At 41.8% G+C, this 18,766-nt stretch overlaps 1 protein-coding gene across 3 annotated transcripts; it reads right to left on the bottom strand.

Moving 5' to 3' along the window:
• Positions 1-534: 534 nt before the first annotated feature.
• Positions 535-17,437, bottom strand: CMPK2 (cytidine/uridine monophosphate kinase 2). Of its 3 annotated transcripts, XR_003999488.1 has the most exons (7): positions 15,874-17,437; positions 14,774-14,888; positions 13,337-13,538; positions 6,117-6,179; positions 4,001-4,234; positions 2,175-2,354; positions 1,874-1,955 (listed from the first exon to the last, which is right to left on the bottom strand). XR_003999488.1 is itself a non-coding variant. In XM_030555481.1 (6 exons), the coding sequence occupies exons 1-6, from the start codon at positions 16,516-16,518 to the stop codon at positions 1,832-1,834; spliced, it is 1,383 nt and encodes a 460-aa protein (XP_030411341.1). In that variant the 5' UTR covers positions 16,519-17,432; the 3' UTR covers positions 535-1,831. The 3 variants fall into 3 exon arrangements, 2 of the variants coding, with proteins under 2 accessions (XP_030411341.1, XP_030411343.1); XM_030555481.1 differs by lacking the exon at positions 2,175-2,354 and having other exon boundaries at positions 535-1,955; positions 15,874-17,432; XM_030555483.1 differs by lacking the exons at positions 2,175-2,354; positions 6,117-6,179 and having other exon boundaries at positions 535-1,955; positions 15,874-17,430.
• Positions 17,438-18,766: the final 1,329 nt, after the last annotated feature.

The following is an 18,766-nucleotide window of genomic DNA, read 5'->3' as shown; positions in this document are numbered from 1 at the left end:
ACTTGAGCAATCTTGTTTTATTGTACTGCCTGCTATATATCACGAGTAAATTAGCTCCAAGGAATGTGAATAGCCCATAAGTGTTATAGTTTGTGATCTTATTAGCTACATTTACCCTCCTTATCAATACATCCAGGAAAGGCAGAAGAACAGCCTGGCTTTACTGGAGCTCTGCCTGACCAAGGAGTACTTGCATTCCATGGGCAGAGCATTCAGTAAGGTTGGAAGAAGTAAGACTCTGAAAGCTACAGGACAAATAAACCAGTTATTGAACCTCTGATTATCCAAATTTGGTTATGCTCTCCACATCTGAAATTCCTTTATCCAAAACTGATTATCTGAATGCTTCAGATGTACAGTATAATCATAATTGTGAGTTCCTATTCTGTGTGTGTGTAGAGGGCCACCAGGCACTAATGCAATACAAGTAATTAAAAATAAGTAAACTAAATAAAATGTAAAAACACTTTTCTCCCTTGCACACACGCTTTGCTGTGGAGGGTAATACCATGTTCAGTCACACTCATGTACGCATTTTTTAGAACATTTATTGACAAGAGATATTTATAGAGCAATTGTGCTTATTTAATAAAGGAACAAATATAAACAAGATTAGAAATAAAATGCCATTTAATTTAGGTTTCCATCTTGAATTTCAGTTAGGCCCTGATCCTGCAAAGACTTACACACATGTTCAGCTTTATGCCTGGTGAGTAGCCCCAACATGAGTACTCATGTGTATAAAGTTGAGCTTATGCATGTCTTTGCAGGGTAGAGATGGTGTCCAGCTGCCTCTGCATAAAACATACCTCAGTACAGATAAAGTGCTGAAAAAACTGACTAAAATGAATGTTGCAAGTAGATTCTCCATGTCTTTCTGCTTTATATTAATTCCATCAAAAGGCCAGCAAATAACATTGAGAAATAACATTAATGCATTAATAATAGGTTTGGGGAAAAAAATCTATTTAGAAAAATATTCTGTTTATTATTTACAAAATGTTTTATATTTTGATTTCTCTCAGGTCCCTGTTTCTAACGTGCCAGTATACAGACTCTGTCCCCCTTCCACCTAAATCTCTTTTAAATGGTTTGACCTGCAATTCAGATCTTTCCTTTTTTTGTATTGACATATTTGTATTTATTTACTCAGGATCTGATTTTTCAAAGCCTGGTACTGAAGCATGAGCACTCATAGCTTCCACTGTCTTCCACAGGAGTTATTGGTACCAAGCACTTGGGAAAATCAGGCCCTCATTTATTTCACACCTCTGCAGGATGCCCGTCACTCTAATATCCAAATTCCAATTTTAGTAACCAACACTGGGACTGCGGTTTCCAGGTTTCTGAATGTTGGATCATTTAATGGCTTTACTGCTAGACTGAGTTTCAGATTCTCCTCCTGATTCTGCATTCCTTACACACCCAAAACTCACACTGAAGTCACTTGGAGTTTGGGTATGCAAAGAATGCAGGAGCAGGTTTTCTATGCAGTGATGGAATACAATAGCATTGTTAGAAATACCAGCACATTCCTATTACCGTCTCAGATACCTGGTTGGTCCCTAATGATTTGTTAGTGGCTGCACCAGAGATGGTGGACAGCACGTGAGTTGTGTTTTGCTCTATATACAAAAGTACATTAGGCAGCAATGAAAGAGTTAGTATAAAAACACTGTTTAGATTAGGTAGAGGAAAGGGGAGACTCTTCTGTCTGAGAATTCTGGAACAGCTTATTTGGATGGAAAAGAGCTGAGTGCAGTGCATTTCCAGGGAGGAAAAAAAGAGGACACAAAAGCAACTCACTGTAAATGTTGCCACACAAAAGCAGCTATAATGAACCACAGTGTTTTTTAATTAGGTACAAAACAGTCCTCAGAACCTCTTCTCTCGAGGGGCTGGCATCAACCTCTTGGCATCTAGGGTTCTCCATCCTTTTGTATGACTCTTCAACTCTATTTTTAAAAAATAAATACATAAAAATATAGCAAGTGATTAATTCTATAACTACAAACCGCCATGAAATGAAAAGGTATATCTGACTCTGAAAATGCACTGGCTGCAGAAAAATTCTAGAATGAAGCCAAGAATTAAATACATTGCAGCGTGTCACAAGGCACAACAAAACATGAACAGTTATTTATGAAGATGGGATTCACAATATGCACACTCACCGCCAAACCATGTTCCTGAGACATTGCAGAGGATATTTCTCTCCCCAGGTCTGTTTGTTTTGTAATGGAGGAATACAATAACCCCAGCACAGGCTCCTTTTTCTCTGATCTGATTTCAACTAGGAGCTTGTTGTTCCTGTGAGACAACTTTCTCACACCTTCCATTTATCTTCCTCCCTGCTGCATATGCAAACAATACTATGAAAACCTTGCTGCATGGTCCGCAAGCAATCAATTCTTATTAAACATGGCTCTTCCGCAACTAGCCTCTGAGGGGTGTGTGAGCAATGAAGGAGGTTGTTTTCTCTACTCCTGCAAAACGAATCATTTCAAACCACTCTGGCTTCTTCCTGACTCCCAAATCCAGGTTGACTGTATCTAATGAACAGTAATAACTAAGGGCAATATCTAAAGCAAGATATTGTACAGAGATTACAGCCAAGGGCATAATAGAAGGAAAGCCAAACAGCATCATACCGCCCTTCCCCCCTACACACATCACACACTCTCCTGCTCTTTCCCAGATCCTACTGCATGAAGTGTGTGGGGCTCGGGCTCTGTTTTTGCAGAGGAGTGTAGCTGAGTGTGGTTTAGGTCAAAACTGGGAGGATGGTTATTCTACCTGGCATTATACACCTCCAGATATGTGGAAGCTCCTGAGGACCTTCCCATGGAAGCTACTGTGGAGTACTGCAGTATTAAGCTCCTCATTTCCCAGCTCTGCAACTTCTATGCCACCAAACACCCAGGGAAAATGAGTACTACCAAAAAGCTACTGAAAAGGAAGCTGTGCTGCCAGTGTAAAGAGGGTCCTGGAGAGTGACACAGCTCCCTGTAGATACCCAGAGATTTGAACAGATTTCTGGATGTCTAATATCTAAGTAATATTTAAGGTGATGCCCCCTTTCCACTCCACTATAGTGAAATCCTCTGGAATAACACCTAGAGAACTCCATTCTGTGCGTAACTTATTTCTTCGCCAAGGAGGAAAGATGATTTCAACCCAAGCCAATAGGCTAGTCTTTGGCACAGATAATTAACGTATATAATATAGTTAACCAGAAAGAAAGTCCAATTAGCTCTCTCATGCTGGGATGGAAAAAATGCTTCTAACATTGTTACACTTTTCCCTGTAGCGTTTGGATTCTCCTTCCAGAGTTTTTTTTTAGTTCATGATCATATGTAACTAATGGAGCATAAAACATGATTTTTACAATTTGGTGAAAACAGTGAGATTTGTAGGGTCTCTTAATACATCATTGTCAAGGTCAATTTTAGGTTTATAAAATCTAGCTTAGGTCACAAAATCAGATAATTAAATTCTGAGAAGTTCTATAACTGTTTTATGAAAGTGGTCACCATTGCACACCCATAGAATTTTCCAAAAAAAAAACAGCTTAAGCTAAATTCTGTAAAGAATAATGAGTTTTCAGCCTTATGAAATACTTCTGCACATTGACAGTTATTCTGTTACTACAACAGGGCATGGTGATGGTGAAAATGCAGCCTTTCATGAGAGATCTAAAACCAAGCTTTTGGCTTCTTGCAGCCGTCAAAAATGTCAGTAATTACTAGAGATGGGCCAAAACTCCACCTTCACTATGAATTTCTTTGAACTTGGGGGAGTAAGGAAGTTATTCCTCACTTGAGGCCCATCAGCATATCCAGAGACTAAAACCGGCAAGATATACCCTTGTCAGTCAGTATTACTTGAGTAACAGGACAGTCTAGGCATGGAAATCCTGGCCCCAATGGAGTAAATGAGAATTTTGCTATTGATTTTAATTGGGTGAGGATTCCATCTCTTATTCGTTATTAAGACATACTTTTGGGGAAACAAACTGTTAGCTTCTAGCTCAGTTTCCTCCTCCGTTTTCTCCAGCCCCCGTCCCTGCAGTCTCCGGATCCGCTCCTCAGGACTAACTGTCAACAGCAGGACAAGATCAGGTTTGAGCAGGTCCTCAGGCCACTGGTACACCTCATGGTGAGCTGGAGGAAGATTCTGCACTTTTCCACTTATTTCAGTGGCAATTGCATAGGCAGCAGTGCTGTGCCAATACCTGTCAGAAAAAGATATAGGAGTGAGATGCATACATGACCATTTAAAAAAATTAACATGATAAAACCTCCTAATATAAGGAACTACTTATGTAAAAGAAATCAGTACCCTTTAATAATGCTAGCCTAATACACAGTCACAATGCGTGGGGGACCATGAGGATTTTGTACTCATAAATAATTGATCAAATTAATAAAACAAAATGTTTAATTATCATTTATCAGAGGAGTAGCCATGTTAGTCTGGATCTGTAAAAGCAGCAAAGAGTCCTGTGGCACCTTATAGACTAACAGATGTTTTGGAGCATGAGCTTTTGTGGTGAAAACCCACTTCGTCGGATGGGTATTCACCCACGAAAGCTCATGCTCCAAAACGTCTGTTAGTCTATAAGGTGCCACAGGACTCTTTGCTAATTATTATTTGTTACTGTTAAGTAGAACATTAGAAAGAGGTTATGTATTAGGCAAACACTTCTCTATCTCCAATAAAATCCAAGCTTGCACCAAAAACCAGCAAGTTTGTGTTTTCTGAGCCAGACCAAAATCAGAAACGTTCACTTTTATTTTTCAAAATCCAAACCCCAAAACGTATTTTGTGGATACTAATCATCCTGCTTAATGCTTAGGTGATGCAACAAATTTGGTAGGGAATGTGCAGTCCAGTCCTTAACCACATGTACAAACATGTGAACAGAAAAGGAGCTTTATTAAAGGTTATTAATTTATTTTATATAAGTGTTTCCCTCCATCAAAGAAACACTTATATAAGTGGATAGAAACGTGGATAGAAAGCTGGCTAACTTGTCGGGCTCAATGAGTAGTCATCAATGGCTTGATGTCTAGTTGGCAGTCAATATCAAGTGGAGTGTCCCAGGGATTGGCCTTGAGGCCATTTTGATCAACATCTTTATTAATGATCTGGATGATGGGATGGACTGCACCCACAGCAAGTTCGCAGATGACACTAAGCTGGCAGGAGACGTAAATATGCTGGAGGGTAGAGATAGGGTCCAGAGTTACCTAGACAAATTAGAGGATTGGGCTAAAAAAAAATGATGAGGTTCAACAAGGACAAGTGCAGAGTCCTGCACTTAGGATGGAAGAATCCCATGCACCACTACAGACTGGGGACCGACTGGCTAAGCAGCAGTTCTGCAGAAAAGAACCTAGGGATATGAGTCAGCAGTGTGCCCTTGTTACTAAGAAGATTAACAGCACCCTGGGCTTCATTTGTAGGAGCACTGCCAGGAGTGCTAGCGGATCAAGGGAAGTGATTATTCCCCTCTATTTGGCACTGGTGAGGCCACATCTGGAGTACTGCACCCAGTTTTGGGCCCCCCATTACAGAAAGGATGTGGACAAATTAGAGAGAATCCAGCAGAGGGCAACAAAAATCATCAGGGGGCTGGGGCACATGATTTATGAGGGAACTGGGCAGAAGAGTGAGGGGGGATTTGATAGCAGCCTTCAACTACCTGAAGGAGGGTTCGAAAGAGGATGGTGCTCGGCTGTTCTCAGTGGTGGCAGATTACAGAACAAGAAGCAATGGTCTCAAGTTGCAGTGAGGGAGGTCTAGGTTGGATATTAGGAAACACTATTTCACTAGGAGGGTGGTGAAGCACTGGAATGGATTACCTAGGGAGGTGGTGGTATCTCCATCCTTGGAGGTTTTTAAGGCCTGGCTTGACAAAGCCCTGGCTGGGATGATTTAGTTGATATTAGTCCGGCTTTGAGCAGGGGGCTGGACTAGATGACCTCCTGAGGTCTCGTCCAATCCTAATCTTCTATGATTCTATGATGAGGAAGTTTTGTTTGACAGCTGATTCCATTAGGACACCAAATAACTATTAATGCCTTTTTTCAGGTAACAGATCAGTTGTTTACCTGATTATGATTATTTTTCCAATATGAAGATAGGTTGGACATCTGAACTCACACCTATATCTCCTTCATTAATAAAAATACACACATTTGAATAAATACATGTCATGAAAATGGGAAGAAAAATATGAAGATGCATAAACAAAAACAAAGAAGTTAGACTGAGCCTTATTTTCAGAGTTACTGATTAACCACAGTTTACAGTTGTGTGTACTCAGTACATCTAAAATAGACCCCTTAGGACCTGATTTTTGAAAGAGCTCAGAACGAGATTTTCAAATGATCAGCACCCAGCAGTTCTCACTGTGACACTTATGGCCAGACTTTCTAAAGAGATCAATCACATTGGCTGCTCAGCTTCTTTGAAAATCTAGCCACTTATCTTGGTTCTTAGATGTGGGATGAGCTCCTTGAAAAATCTGGTTTCAGAGTAGCAGCTGTGTTAGTCTCTATCCGCAAAAAGAACAGGAGTACTTGTGGCACCTTAGAGACTAACAAATGTATTTGAACATAAGCTTTCGTGGGCTACAGCCCACCTCTTCGGATGCATAGAATGGAACATATAGGGAGGAGATATATATATACACATACAGAGAGCATGAAAAGGTGGGAGTTGTCTTACCAACTCTGAGAGGCCAATTAAGAGAAAAAACTTTTGAAGTGATAATCAAGATAGCCCAGTACAGACAGTTTGATAAGAAGTGTGAGAATATTTACATGGGGAAATAGATTCAATGTTTGTAATGGCTCAGCCATTCCCAGTCTCTATTCAAGCCTAAGCTGATTGTATCTAATTTGCATATCAATCGAGTTCAGCAGTTTCTTGTTGGAGTCTGTTTTTGAAGATTTTCTGTTGCAAAATTGCCACCCTCAGGTCTGTTATTGAGTGACCAGACAGATTAAAAAGTGTTCTCCTACTGGTTTTCAAATGTTATGATTCCTGATGTCAGCTTTGTGTCCATTTATTCTTTTGCATAGAGACTGTCCAGTCTGGCCAATCTACATGGCAGAGGGGTATTGCCATGTTCTCACCTTTAATTCAGTTGGGGCACACCAATCTGGCACCATCCCAACAATCCCACATTTGATATTAAATTACCAAACATAATTCTAATATCACATCAATCATACCTGCAATTTGTATGCTAACTATTAGATCATGTGTCTCCTTTTCTGGTTTTTATAAAACTTATAGCATTATCTTACGATTTTAGTAGCATCATACAACAACTCAATTCTATAAGTTTTTCGCAAAGTTTGGTATTTTTTTATATTGCTTACACATTTGGTATTTAAAACAGAAGCATATAAGGAGTAACACTGCAGTTTTACAAATTCAAAATAACATTGCCCATTTAACTCCATTTTATTCTGTTACTTGACATACAACATCATACCAAGCACACATCTGAGATCTTAGTTTTTCTACAGCTTTTTCAACAATTTTATACTTTTGAGCAAGCATACCTTTTGCAGATATTATCAGTCTAGTTTACTGTTCTACTTGGTCTAGTGTGCTTTAATTAGTTTGTATTTCCATATCCCAATCTGTTATCATTTCACTTTATTTTCCTTCAGTTTGGCGATGTTAATCTAGAGTGAGTCATAAAGATGGAAAGGACTCAAGGATCAGTATTGATCATACATGCCGCATGGAGCCAGTCAGTTTCACCTCTGGCATCTGCCTGATGGTATGAGAAGGATTCTGCTCCCAGAACCCTCTTTCGCAGTTCAGTCATGTCAAGCCATGTTCTCCTCATTCATTCAGGATGGCCATACCAATTTGTCACCATTACAACAAAAAGAGTACTCATATTTTTAACAGAAGAATTGAGGAAATAACATTTCTTGATTATGCTAATGAACTAGTAAATTGCACAGATTAGGGGATTTAGAGGACTGCTCTCCACCTGCACTGCTATCTTTTCATCTCTGTAGGGCTAAGTGTGTTTTAAATTCAGTCACTTCATAAGAACATAAGAATGTCCGTACTGCATCAGACCAATGGTCCATCTAGTCTAGTGTCATGTCTTCTGACAGTGGCTGTTGGCAGATGCTTCAGAGGGACTGAACAGAACAGAGCAAGTTTTCAAGTGATCCATCTCCTGTCATCCAGCTTCTAGCAGTCAGAGGTCTAGGGACACCCAGAGCATGAGAGTGCATCTCCGACCATCTTGGCTAATAGCCATAGATGGACCTATCCTTCATGAACTCATCTAATTCTTGTTTGAACCCAGTTATGCTTTTTGCCTTCACAACAATCCCTGCCAATGAGTTCCACAGGTTGACTGTGCATTGTGTGAAGAAGTGTTTCCTTATGTTTGTTTTAAACCTGCTGCCTATTAATTCCATTGGGTCACCACCTAACACAAGAATCAGGGAAGAGGTGAACAACACTTCCTTATTCACTTTCTATACCTCATTCTTGATTTTATAGACCTCTTTCATATCCCCCTCAGTCATTTCTTTTCCAAGATGAACATTCCTCGTCGTCTTAATCTCTCGTCATATGAAAGCTGTTCCATACCACTAATCATTTTTGCTGCCCTAGTCTGTACTTTTTCCCATTTTAATATATATTTTCAGATGGGGCAACTAGAACTGCAATATGTATTCAAGATGTGGGCATACCATGGATTTATATAGTGGCATTATCATATTTTCTGCCTTATTACCTATCCATTTCCTAATGGTTCCTAAAGTTATTTTTTTGGACTGCCGCTGCACACTGAGCAGATGTTTTCAGAGAACTACCCATAATGACTCCAAAATCTCTTTATTGAGTGGTAACAGCTAATTTATACCTCCATCATTTTGTATGTATAGTTGGGATTATGTTTTCCAGTGTGCATTACTTTGCATTTATCAACTCTGAATTTCATTTGCCATTTTTTCCCCCTGTTTCGTGAGATCCCTTTGTAACTCTTCGCAGTCAGCTTTGGATTTAACTCTCTTGAGTAATTTTGTAACATTGGCAAATTTTACTATCGGTTTACCCCTTTTCCCAGATCATTTATGAATATATTGAACAGCACTGATCCTACTACCAATCCTTGGAGGACCCCCACTATTTACCTCATCCACTATTAAAACTAACTTTATTCTTAACCTTTGTTTTCTATCTTTTAACTAATTACTGATCCAGGAGAGATCTTCCCTCATCCCTAACTCCTTTCTCTGCTTAAGAGCTTTTGGTGATGAACTTTGTCAAAGGCTTTTTGAAAGTCCACTCACACTGTATCAGCTGGATTTCCCTTGTCCATATTTGCTGATACTCTCAAAGAATTCTAGCAGATTGATGCAGCACGATTTCCCTTTATAAAAGATGTGTTGACTCTTCCACATCTTATCGTGTTCATCTATGTGTCTGATAGTTCTGTTCTTTACTGTAGTTTGAACCAATTTGCCTGGTACTGAAGTCAGGCTTACCGACCTGTAATTGCCAGGATTGCCTCTGGATCCTTTTTTAAAAATCCATGTTAAATCACCTATCCTCAAGTCATCTGGTTATAGAGACAGATTTAAGTGATAGGTTACATATCACATTTGGTAGTTCTACAATTGCATATTTGAGTTCCTTCAGAACTCCTGAGTGAATACCATCTGGTCCTGGTGACTTATTACTGTTTAATTTATCGTTTTGTTCCAAAACCTCTGCTGAGAACTCCATCTGGGACACTTCCTCAGATATGTCACCTAAAAAGAATGGCTCAGGTGTGGGAATCTCCCCACATTCCCTACAATGAAAACCAGTGCAAAGAATTAATTTAGCTTCTCTGCAATGGCCTTGTCATCCTTGAGTTCTCCTTTAGCAACTCAACTGTCCAGTCACCCCTCTGATGGTTTGGCCGGCTTCAGACTTCTGATGTACTTAAAAAAAATTGCTGCTAGTTTTTGTATCTTTTGCTAGTTGCTCTTCAAATTATTTTTTCACTTGCCTAATTATATTTTTACATTTGACTTGCCAGAGTTTGTTCCTTCTATTTTCCCAGTATGATTTGACTACAGATTTTGTCTGTACCTGCCTTTTTTACTCTGTTATATAGCCATGGTGTTGTTTCTGGCTCTCTTACTGTTTTGGTTTTTTGGGGCAGCGGTTGAGGGGGGACACAGAGGCTTAAACTATATTATAGTATTCTTAAAAAGTTTCCAGGCAGCTTGCAGGTATTTTACTCATGACTGTTCCTTTTAATTTCCATTAAATTAACTTCCTCATTTTTGTGTAGTTCTCTTTTTTGAAAGTGAAATGTTACTGTGATTGGCATTTTCCGTCTACAAGGATGTTAAATTCAATACATTATTGTCACTATTACCAAGTGGTTCAGCTATGTTCACCTCTTGAACCAGATTCTGTGCACCACAAAGGACTAAATTATGAATTCCCTCTCCCCTTGAGGGTTCCAGGATTAGCTGTCCCAAGCAGCATTCATCAATGGTGTCTAGAAATGTAATCTCTGCATCCTGTTCTGAGGTGAAATATTCCCAGTCAATGTGGGGCTAGTCAAAATCCCCCATTAGTATTGGGTTTTCTAGTTTTGTAGCCTCTCATTTCCCTTAGCATTTCTCAATCATCATCAGCATCCTGATCAGGTGATCGGTACTATATTCCTACTGTTTACTCTTACTATTCAAGCACAGAATTTATATTCATGGAGATTCAGTGGTACTGTTTGATTCACTTAAGATTCTTACTATATTTGACTCTATGCTTTCTTTCACATATAGTGCCTCTCCCCCACCAGCATAACCTACTCTGTCATTCCTCTCTATATAGTGAATCCTGATATTTCTGTGTCCAATTGATTATGATTGTTTCTATGATGCCTATTATATTAATATCCTCATTTAATAAGTACTTATAAAAATGTTCAATATTTAATTCTCTAACTTCATGTTATGTAACTGAATGGGACTCTTTTTTGTTTCACTGTTTCTCTTCAGTTCTTACCTATACTTATCCTCTTCTATCCTCTCCTTTTTACCTGTAACAAATTCTCCCCTAAGGTATGTGCCTGTCCAAACCATGTGCTCCTCTGCTCCAGTCGGCTTTCTCCCAGCCCTTAGTTTAAAAATTCACCTGCAATCTTTTTAATTTTACATGCCAGCAATCTGGTTCTGTTTTAGTTCAGGTGGAGCCCATTCTTTGATTATATGGTCCTCCTTTTCCCAAGGGATCACTGGATCCTACTAAACCTAAATACCTCCTCCAAACACCATCAAATCATCCATGAATTGGGACCCTGAAGTTCTGTCAGTCTAACTGGTGATGTGTGTGGAACTGAAAGCATTTCAGAGAATGCTACTATGATGGTCTTGGAATTTCATCTCTTACCGGGAAACCTAAATTTGGCCTACATAACCTCTCCTCTACCTTTTCCTATGTCATTGGTACCTACATATACCATAACCACTGGCTCCTCCCAAGACCCACACATAAATCTATCTAGGTGTTTCAAGAGATCTGCAACCTTTGTATCTTCAATTTACACTCATCTAAAACATCCTTACAGCCAGCTGCAATTGGCAGTCTGCACTCTCTTCAGGTTTGTTGCAAATAGGCAGTAGTGTATTAAGGAATCTTGCACAGTACTTACCTGCACTACGCCTGGCTGTTCGAGACCTGGACTTTTAGCCATTCGCAACACAGTAATGGAACTGCTTTGGTAGCTACAGCATCGTCTTTTGAGACATTCAGCTGCTATAATAATCTGGTTGTTGTGCTTCATGACTCAAGTTGATGCTGATGACAGTACTACTGTGGCTAAAAAGGCCGATGCGCGAGTGGCAGTCCTTTCCGTATGACGTGCATAGGTAGCTCGATGCTGAGGAAGAGATTACAATCTGTGCCGGCTGAGTCTACCACTGTTTACAACTCAACCGCTGTGCCTCAAGATCCATATGGCGGTAAATCTTGAACTGGGAACCTCTTGGTTTACTATTGCGCACCAGCATGATCCATCTGTTGCTGATGACTCACAGCTGTCAATGTCAATGCTGCACTGTTTCAAGTTATGCTTCCTCCACTGGCTTATACAAGCTGGTGAGAAATGCACTCATAGTGTGTCCTTGAAGTGTTTCTTCTGGCTGCCTTGTACTCGGTTGCTGACTTTCAGTTCAGCAAACTGCAACTGTTTTGACATTCTAGTGTCACCCATCCTCAATATGTGACCATAACTGTGATGAGATAAGCATGGCTTCAATCCCTGTGCAGTGACTACATTACAGAATTTCATTACTGGTAACTTTATCATGCCATTTGATGCAGAATATGTCATGCAGATGTCATAAATGGAACTCTTCTAGAAGCTTATATGATGTAGCAGGTCAAGGTTTCACAGTGATACAAGTTGGACAGCACAACTGCTTTTTAGACTTAACTTGGTTTGAAGCTTAATATGTTGCTGCCAGACTCTGCCTGAAAATCTGTCAAATGATTAACTATCTTTGTTGACATGACTTGTCAGCTCCTTATCTGGATGTAGTAACATCATTTCACAATGTATTGCCAAGATAGCAGAAGTCTGTAACGGCATTTCGCTGTGTTGCTGATGGTGACTGTTTGTTTCACATAGGGTTTCCCTGGCACAGGTTGATACATGACCTCCATCTTTTTCAGATTGTCAGCCTGTACCTTTCTGCAAACTCTGCAAATCTGTCCATAAGAAACTGTATCTCTTCTAAAGTATGTGCTTCTAGAACACAGTCACCAGCACACAGCGGCTCACGAACAATTGCCTCAAAGACCTTCACAGTGCAAGCCTGTTCAGATTAAATAATTTTCCAGAGGATCGAAAATGTATCCCAATACCAGTGCTCAGATCCCCTATAGCATCACTGAACATTACTACATACAAGAAATTATACAAAAGTGGACCATTTACACAGCACTGTTTTTAATATCTTTAGTGATAGGAAATGGGTCAGCCAGAACACTATCTAAGCAGACTTTTTCAAGCATGCTATCATGAACTAGCCTCAGAATGTTGGTGAATCTGATGGCCTACAAATATCATAATATGCGTGGTTGAAGACAATACTATCAAGCTGCCTTTTTCATATGTACTTAAACCACCAACCAGAATTAAGTAGAAATACATAAATATTTTCCAGGCTACCACCAAAGTAATGCTAAAGACAAGAAAGATAACTCAAGTAGCTTTGTTTGTCCCACTGAAAGACTGGATGGTCACATTCAAACAACAGGAAAATATTTTTTTACAAACCTGTCTACAACCACAGGTGACTTGGTGGATGCTTTTGCTATTTCTGAAGCAACAATGTAGTTGCCCAGAGCATAAAATGCCCTCCTGATGAGTGTTGGTTCATCATCAAAAGTCTTCCTCCACTGGCTGATACAAGCTGGTGGTGACCTTAAGAGAAGTGCATTCAGTGAGTCATTGACCGACTGGGTTACAGTTGTTTTGCCTGCAGTTAACATACAAATAAAAACAAACAAATCTTGAGACATAGCATGGCACATCTTAATTAGCTTTCATTTTTAAAAATGCAAAAAAAAAGTTCTTATCCTTTAAGCTGGAAAACACATTTTGATATATTTATCTAGCATCTTACTACGAATCTTGACTGTGTTGTTAGAGGATAGGGTTTTGACTATGTCACAGTACGCTTCTATCTGACTATTCAAGTTCTTATCACAGTTTCTATGTAGTACCCATAAGAGTATATCAGAGTTATATTTGCTGGAGGGGTTATCTTTACCTGCATCCTGTCTCTTTAAGGATTTGGAGCTCTGCTGAAGAGATCAAAGAGAATACAGCAGTGACACAAGAAGTGATCCCAGGAAGGTGGTTGTATGTTGTGCTCCAATGAGATTGAGCTGGTATGGGACTTGTCTAAGGTGTGTTTGTTTGTTTATATTATAAAAACCCCACTTAGAACACCCTTGCTTTGGAAATGTAATACCCAGTCAAAGAGTCATTTTCCCCTTTTGCCTAGCCTGACTCTATTGCCCTTTAGGCCATCTACACATATGGTAACTTCTCTACATTTCAGTTTCAATAACGTTATTAACATGGCAGGGTACACAGATGTTGCCGAATTAATTCCTGGTATCATTCTGTTCACTTCAGTGGAGCGACACCATGATGAATTTTGCTCCCCGTTTTGGTTGGTTCCCTACAACTGAAAATACAGAAGGCATAGCTCTTCAGAGGCATTAGGGTGACCAGATGTCCCGATTTTAAAGGGACAGTCCCGATTTTTGGGTCTATTACCCCCCCACCCCATCTTGATTTTTCACATTTGCCGTCTGGTCACCCTAAGAGGCATATACAGTACTGTTCTGGGAAAAGCAATTAATGATTGCTCAAAAGCACCTTGATTCTCCTCTTCTCCAAGAGACTAAGGACTGCACTGTGTACCACAGCTCTTGTTTCCAATATTCGACTTTGCCTACATGAGTACTCTTCCAATGACATTAGTAGGAAATTTGCATCTGAAGTGAAAAATTGCTTTGGAGTTGAGATGCAAATCTGGGCGGAGAATTTTAATCTTTGTGACTTGCTCCTCTGGACTCCAGCAAACACTTCTCAAGTTCTATTTTTGAACATCTCATGAGCCTTAAGCATGCACAGAAGTCACATCAGACATTATTTTAACAATTATTCAGTTGTAATTCTATATTCACATTATGCACCTACCTGTTGCATCTAATCCTTCAATAACTATGACAGGAAATTCTCCCTTTTTTGACTGCTTGGGGCATTTATCCACTAGATCAAGGACAGCTGTGGCTTCAGGGATGAACGATGTGCACTGTAATTAATGTAATACTGATTACTCGACAAGCAATCTGGTACACAGGTATTTTTCAAAAGACCATATTTAACTGGAAAGGGTGCAGTTTAATACAGAAGGACAATACAATTTTAAGACAGACACAAGAATCAAAGTCTTTGATTTGAACAATCCCAATCTTTGACCCAGATGTGGTGATTCTGCTCTATTTCTTCTTGAAAATAATGATAAAAAAAAAAAACAAGCAAGAAGAAAACAGTAAGGAAAGGTGGAGTAAACTCCTCAGGTGTAAGGGCTGCTAAAGTTATTCTGAAAAATTATCTGAAAGCAAGGAGGTAGCATTTTAGATGGGACTTCATTAATCATTTACTAAAAGTAACCTGTTTATGTACATGTAACTTATTACACTCAAGAACTTAAAAGAGGAAGTTTTGCTTATTGGATAGGGCACTGTGCTGGGACTCAGGAGACCTGGCTTTGCGATAAGCCTGCTGGGTGACCTTTGGCATGTCACTTTATTGTTCTGTGCCTTGATTTCCCCTTCTGTAAAATGAGGATAATCACGTATACCTCATTTGTAAAGCACTTTGAGATCTATTGATGAAAAGTGCTAGTTATTATGATCCAACAGCCTTCCGGCCTGTGCCTGATTTCATGTAAGCTGGTGTCATTCAGAAGTAATGTCCACTTAAGTCAGTAGAACGACTCTGGGCTGTGAGTTCAGATTCAAGCCCTGTCACTTCTACACCAAAAATAAGACCCTGGGGATAGTAGGATGCAGTGTCCCAGATGGAGACTCCAATTGCTAAGCAGGCCCAGGGGTTAAGCAGGGAAAATAGATCATGGACCTGATCCCCCTCACTTAGGCCAATGTCAATTCGACGTTGGCGGTGCCGGGGCTGCACTGCGAGAAGGCTGCAGGCGCAGAGCCCCTGGGGAGCCGAGCAGGTGCAATCAGGCTGAGTTTCATTTCCCTCTGAACGGCCCCTGGCCGGGATCTTACCTGCTCCACCACGCTGCGGGCGGCCTCCAGGGAGTGGAACACGGCGGCGTGGCTGAGGCCGGGCACTGCGGGGTGCAGCGGCGGCTCCTCAGCGGCCACCACGCGGGCTCTGCGGAGCAGGTCTCTGCCGCCCGCCCCTCGCAGGGCCCACAGGCACTGCCACAGCTCGCCCCGCTCGCCCGCCTCGTACACGCCCAGCAGCGGCGGCGGCGGCAGCTCGCCCAGGCCCCGCAGCAGTTCCTCCAGGGCGCGCTCGGTCTCCGGGCCCCCCTGCGGGTCCTGGATGAGGAAGCCCTTCTCCAGCGCAGCCTGCGCCCCGTAGCAGAGGAGCCCCAGGACCCGGCACCTCCCGAACGGCCCCTGCCTCAGCCTCTGCTGCAAGCGCCGGTGCAGCCTGGCCATCGGGACGCTAGGGGCGGCGGGGACGCAGAGGGAATAGCACCTCCCCGGAGCGGGCACAAAGCAGCGGGGCTCGGGGCGGCCGCTGGCGCCGGCGCTGAGGGTGAAGCAGACCAGGTCCGAGCCGGGCCCCTCCACGGCGAAGCACGGTCCGGCCTGTCCGGAGGCGCCCGCGGGAGGCGCCGACATGGCGGAGAGCGCGCGGGGCAGCAGCGTGAGCCGGCCCAGCCGGCTGGGATGTAGCATCCCGCCACAGCCACCCGGAGAAACGAAACCGAGCCCGCGCCAAGGCCCCGCCGCCCCGCTCCGCCCCCTCCCCGGCACGGGCGGGGAAAGGGAAACCCGATTCGGGGGTGGGGAGAACCGAAAGCGATCGGCGGTTTGTTAGCCGCCAGCCCCCCAGCTGTCGCTGGGGCTTTGAACTGGAGCTGGAAACCGCCCGCACAGCTGTCACGTTAGCGATGCGCGCAGCTTTTGTAGTCAGCAGCGGCAGCAGGTTCTTCTGCAGAGCAACCACTACAGAGAAACCGAGCCCTCTTGCTTCTGCTGGGAAACCGCCCACAATAAAAGGAGGACTGGGAGGCTATAACGAGCTGTTTGTACATTAGGTGATGACGGCATCTTTGTCAACAAGCAGTTGGGAGGAAAGAAACGGAACTCGTCCAGGTTGCAAGGGATTTGGAGTCCCGTGTTTGCAGATGGAGTGTTTATGTTCCCACTCAGCTCAAAGAGCTGACTGCATTGCTTGCCAAGGTGCCCCTCCACACGCCCTTCACCGCGCAGTCAACTTTTTAGTCCACTTGGAATACAGTGCAGCAGCCAGAAAGCAAGTATTTTAATAGGGCTACATGCTGTTTCCTTACTGAAGTAGCTCAGATCATAAGACGCACAGCTCTCATATCTTATCTGGGTGTGCAAGACAGGCTCTTCCTGTAAAAAGAAACTTACACACACCCGGGAAAGAGAGGAAATCAGCCACCCAAATAGCCCAGTAATAATGACTATGTGAAAAATCACCTTGAGGAAACCTTCCAAAAGCTTGTTGAGTTATCATCACAAATGGAAAAGGGGGGTGGGGAGGACTAGCATCCTATCAGGAGGATTATCATTACACCTCTACCCTGATATAACACTGTCCTCGGGAGCCAAAAAAATCTTACTGCATTATAGGTGAAACCGCATTATATCGAACTTGCTTTGATTGCCCCGGAGTGTGCAGCCCCGCCCCCCCGGAGCACTGCTTTACCACCGTTATATCCAAATTCATGTTATATCAGGTCCCATTATATTGGGGTAGAGGTGTATCTGGTTCTGCTTCGTCCATTTTTCAACAGGAACATGGAGATGGAAATGAAATCGGCAGGCAGCCCTCATCTTTTCAGCAGTTTATCCTCCATTTCTAGTCAGGAGCTCTGTGTATGATGGCAGATAGATTTCTATGCAAATATCTATGTAAATCCTGCAGATCATACGGGCTGACTTCACTGAGTGGGGATTTTAAATAGCAAGAGCATATCAACACTTAAAATATACTGTTTCCTTGAAAATGTCCCTAGCAATAAAACATTGGGGCAAAAAGTAGACAATACATAAGGGTCGTATTGACTGCGGTGAGAGCATAGGGGGATCCAAACAGTCTCTAAATAGAATAAACTGCTTTGAAGCCATAAACCCTGTTTAACTGGCCAGTTAAGGCAAGTTTACAGCACCTTTGCATTATCAGAGCAGCACAACACTGCCAGACCCTAATGTGACCCAGTACTTTTTGTCTTCAGTGTCTTGAACACTATAGTTATGGACTTAAATATACTGGAAGTAAAACTTTAAACTAAATAAATGAGACTAGGCAGGAGGCATTGCATAGGCACTCCCTGTTTCTTTAACAATTTTCCATTTAACATAGCTATGGATACAGCTAAACTTGCTTTAGTCAATTTTAACATTCACCTACTTTGAAATAGGAACCAGAAGCATCCAAAGTGGGTTCCAGAGTTATCTAGTTTTATGAGAGCTTCTGTAAGTAACTTTGTTTGAAATGTTTTCTAACAATTGGCGAATCACAAGAGAACTTGTGCCTTCTTCAGAAACAATAAAGTAATGGAGTTATTTGTAGATTTCTTTAGAGTAAACTTTTATGCTCTCAATGCCTATGTAACGGCATGTCTACATTACGAAATTAGGTTGATTTTATAGAAATCAATCTTTAGTAAACCATTTTACAGAATTGATCGTGCATGTCCCCACTAAGCACATTGGTCAGCAGAGTGCGTCCTCAATACCGTGGCTAGCATCAACTCACAGAGTGGTGCACTGTGGGTAGCTATCACACAGTCCCCGCTGCCCATTGGAATTCTGGGTTAAGCTCCCAATGCCTCGTAGGGCAAAAACATTGTTGCGGGTGATTTGGGGTACGTCATCGGTCTCCCCTCCTTCCCTCCCTCCTTGAAAGCAACAGCAAACAATCATTTTGCACCAATTTTGAACAGCTAGACAC

This window comes from Gopherus evgoodei, chromosome 3, assembly GCF_007399415.2.
Source record: "Gopherus evgoodei ecotype Sinaloan lineage chromosome 3, rGopEvg1_v1.p, whole genome shotgun sequence".
Taxonomy (NCBI): domain Eukaryota; kingdom Metazoa; phylum Chordata; order Testudines; family Testudinidae; genus Gopherus; species Gopherus evgoodei.
The sequence above is the reverse complement of the archived record's forward strand: the minus strand, read 5'-3'. Positions and strand labels throughout refer to the sequence as shown.

What these genes read in the sequence shown, in the direction of transcription:
- CMPK2 (XM_030555481.1), bottom strand. Translation starts at nt 16,518, where the DNA reads ATGCTACATCCCAGCCGGCTGGGCCGGCTCACGCTGCTGCCCCGCGCG. An exon ending in GGAAAAATAATCATAATCAG is followed by an intron (nt 4,235 to 6,116) that starts GTAAACAACTGA and finishes TTTTTCTGACAG; the next exon opens with GTATTGGCACAGCACTGCTG. An exon ending in AACAGTTTGTTTCCCCAAAA is followed by an intron (nt 1,956 to 4,000) that starts GTATGTCTTAAT and finishes TTTTAAAAATAG; the next exon opens with AGTTGAAGAGTCATACAAAA.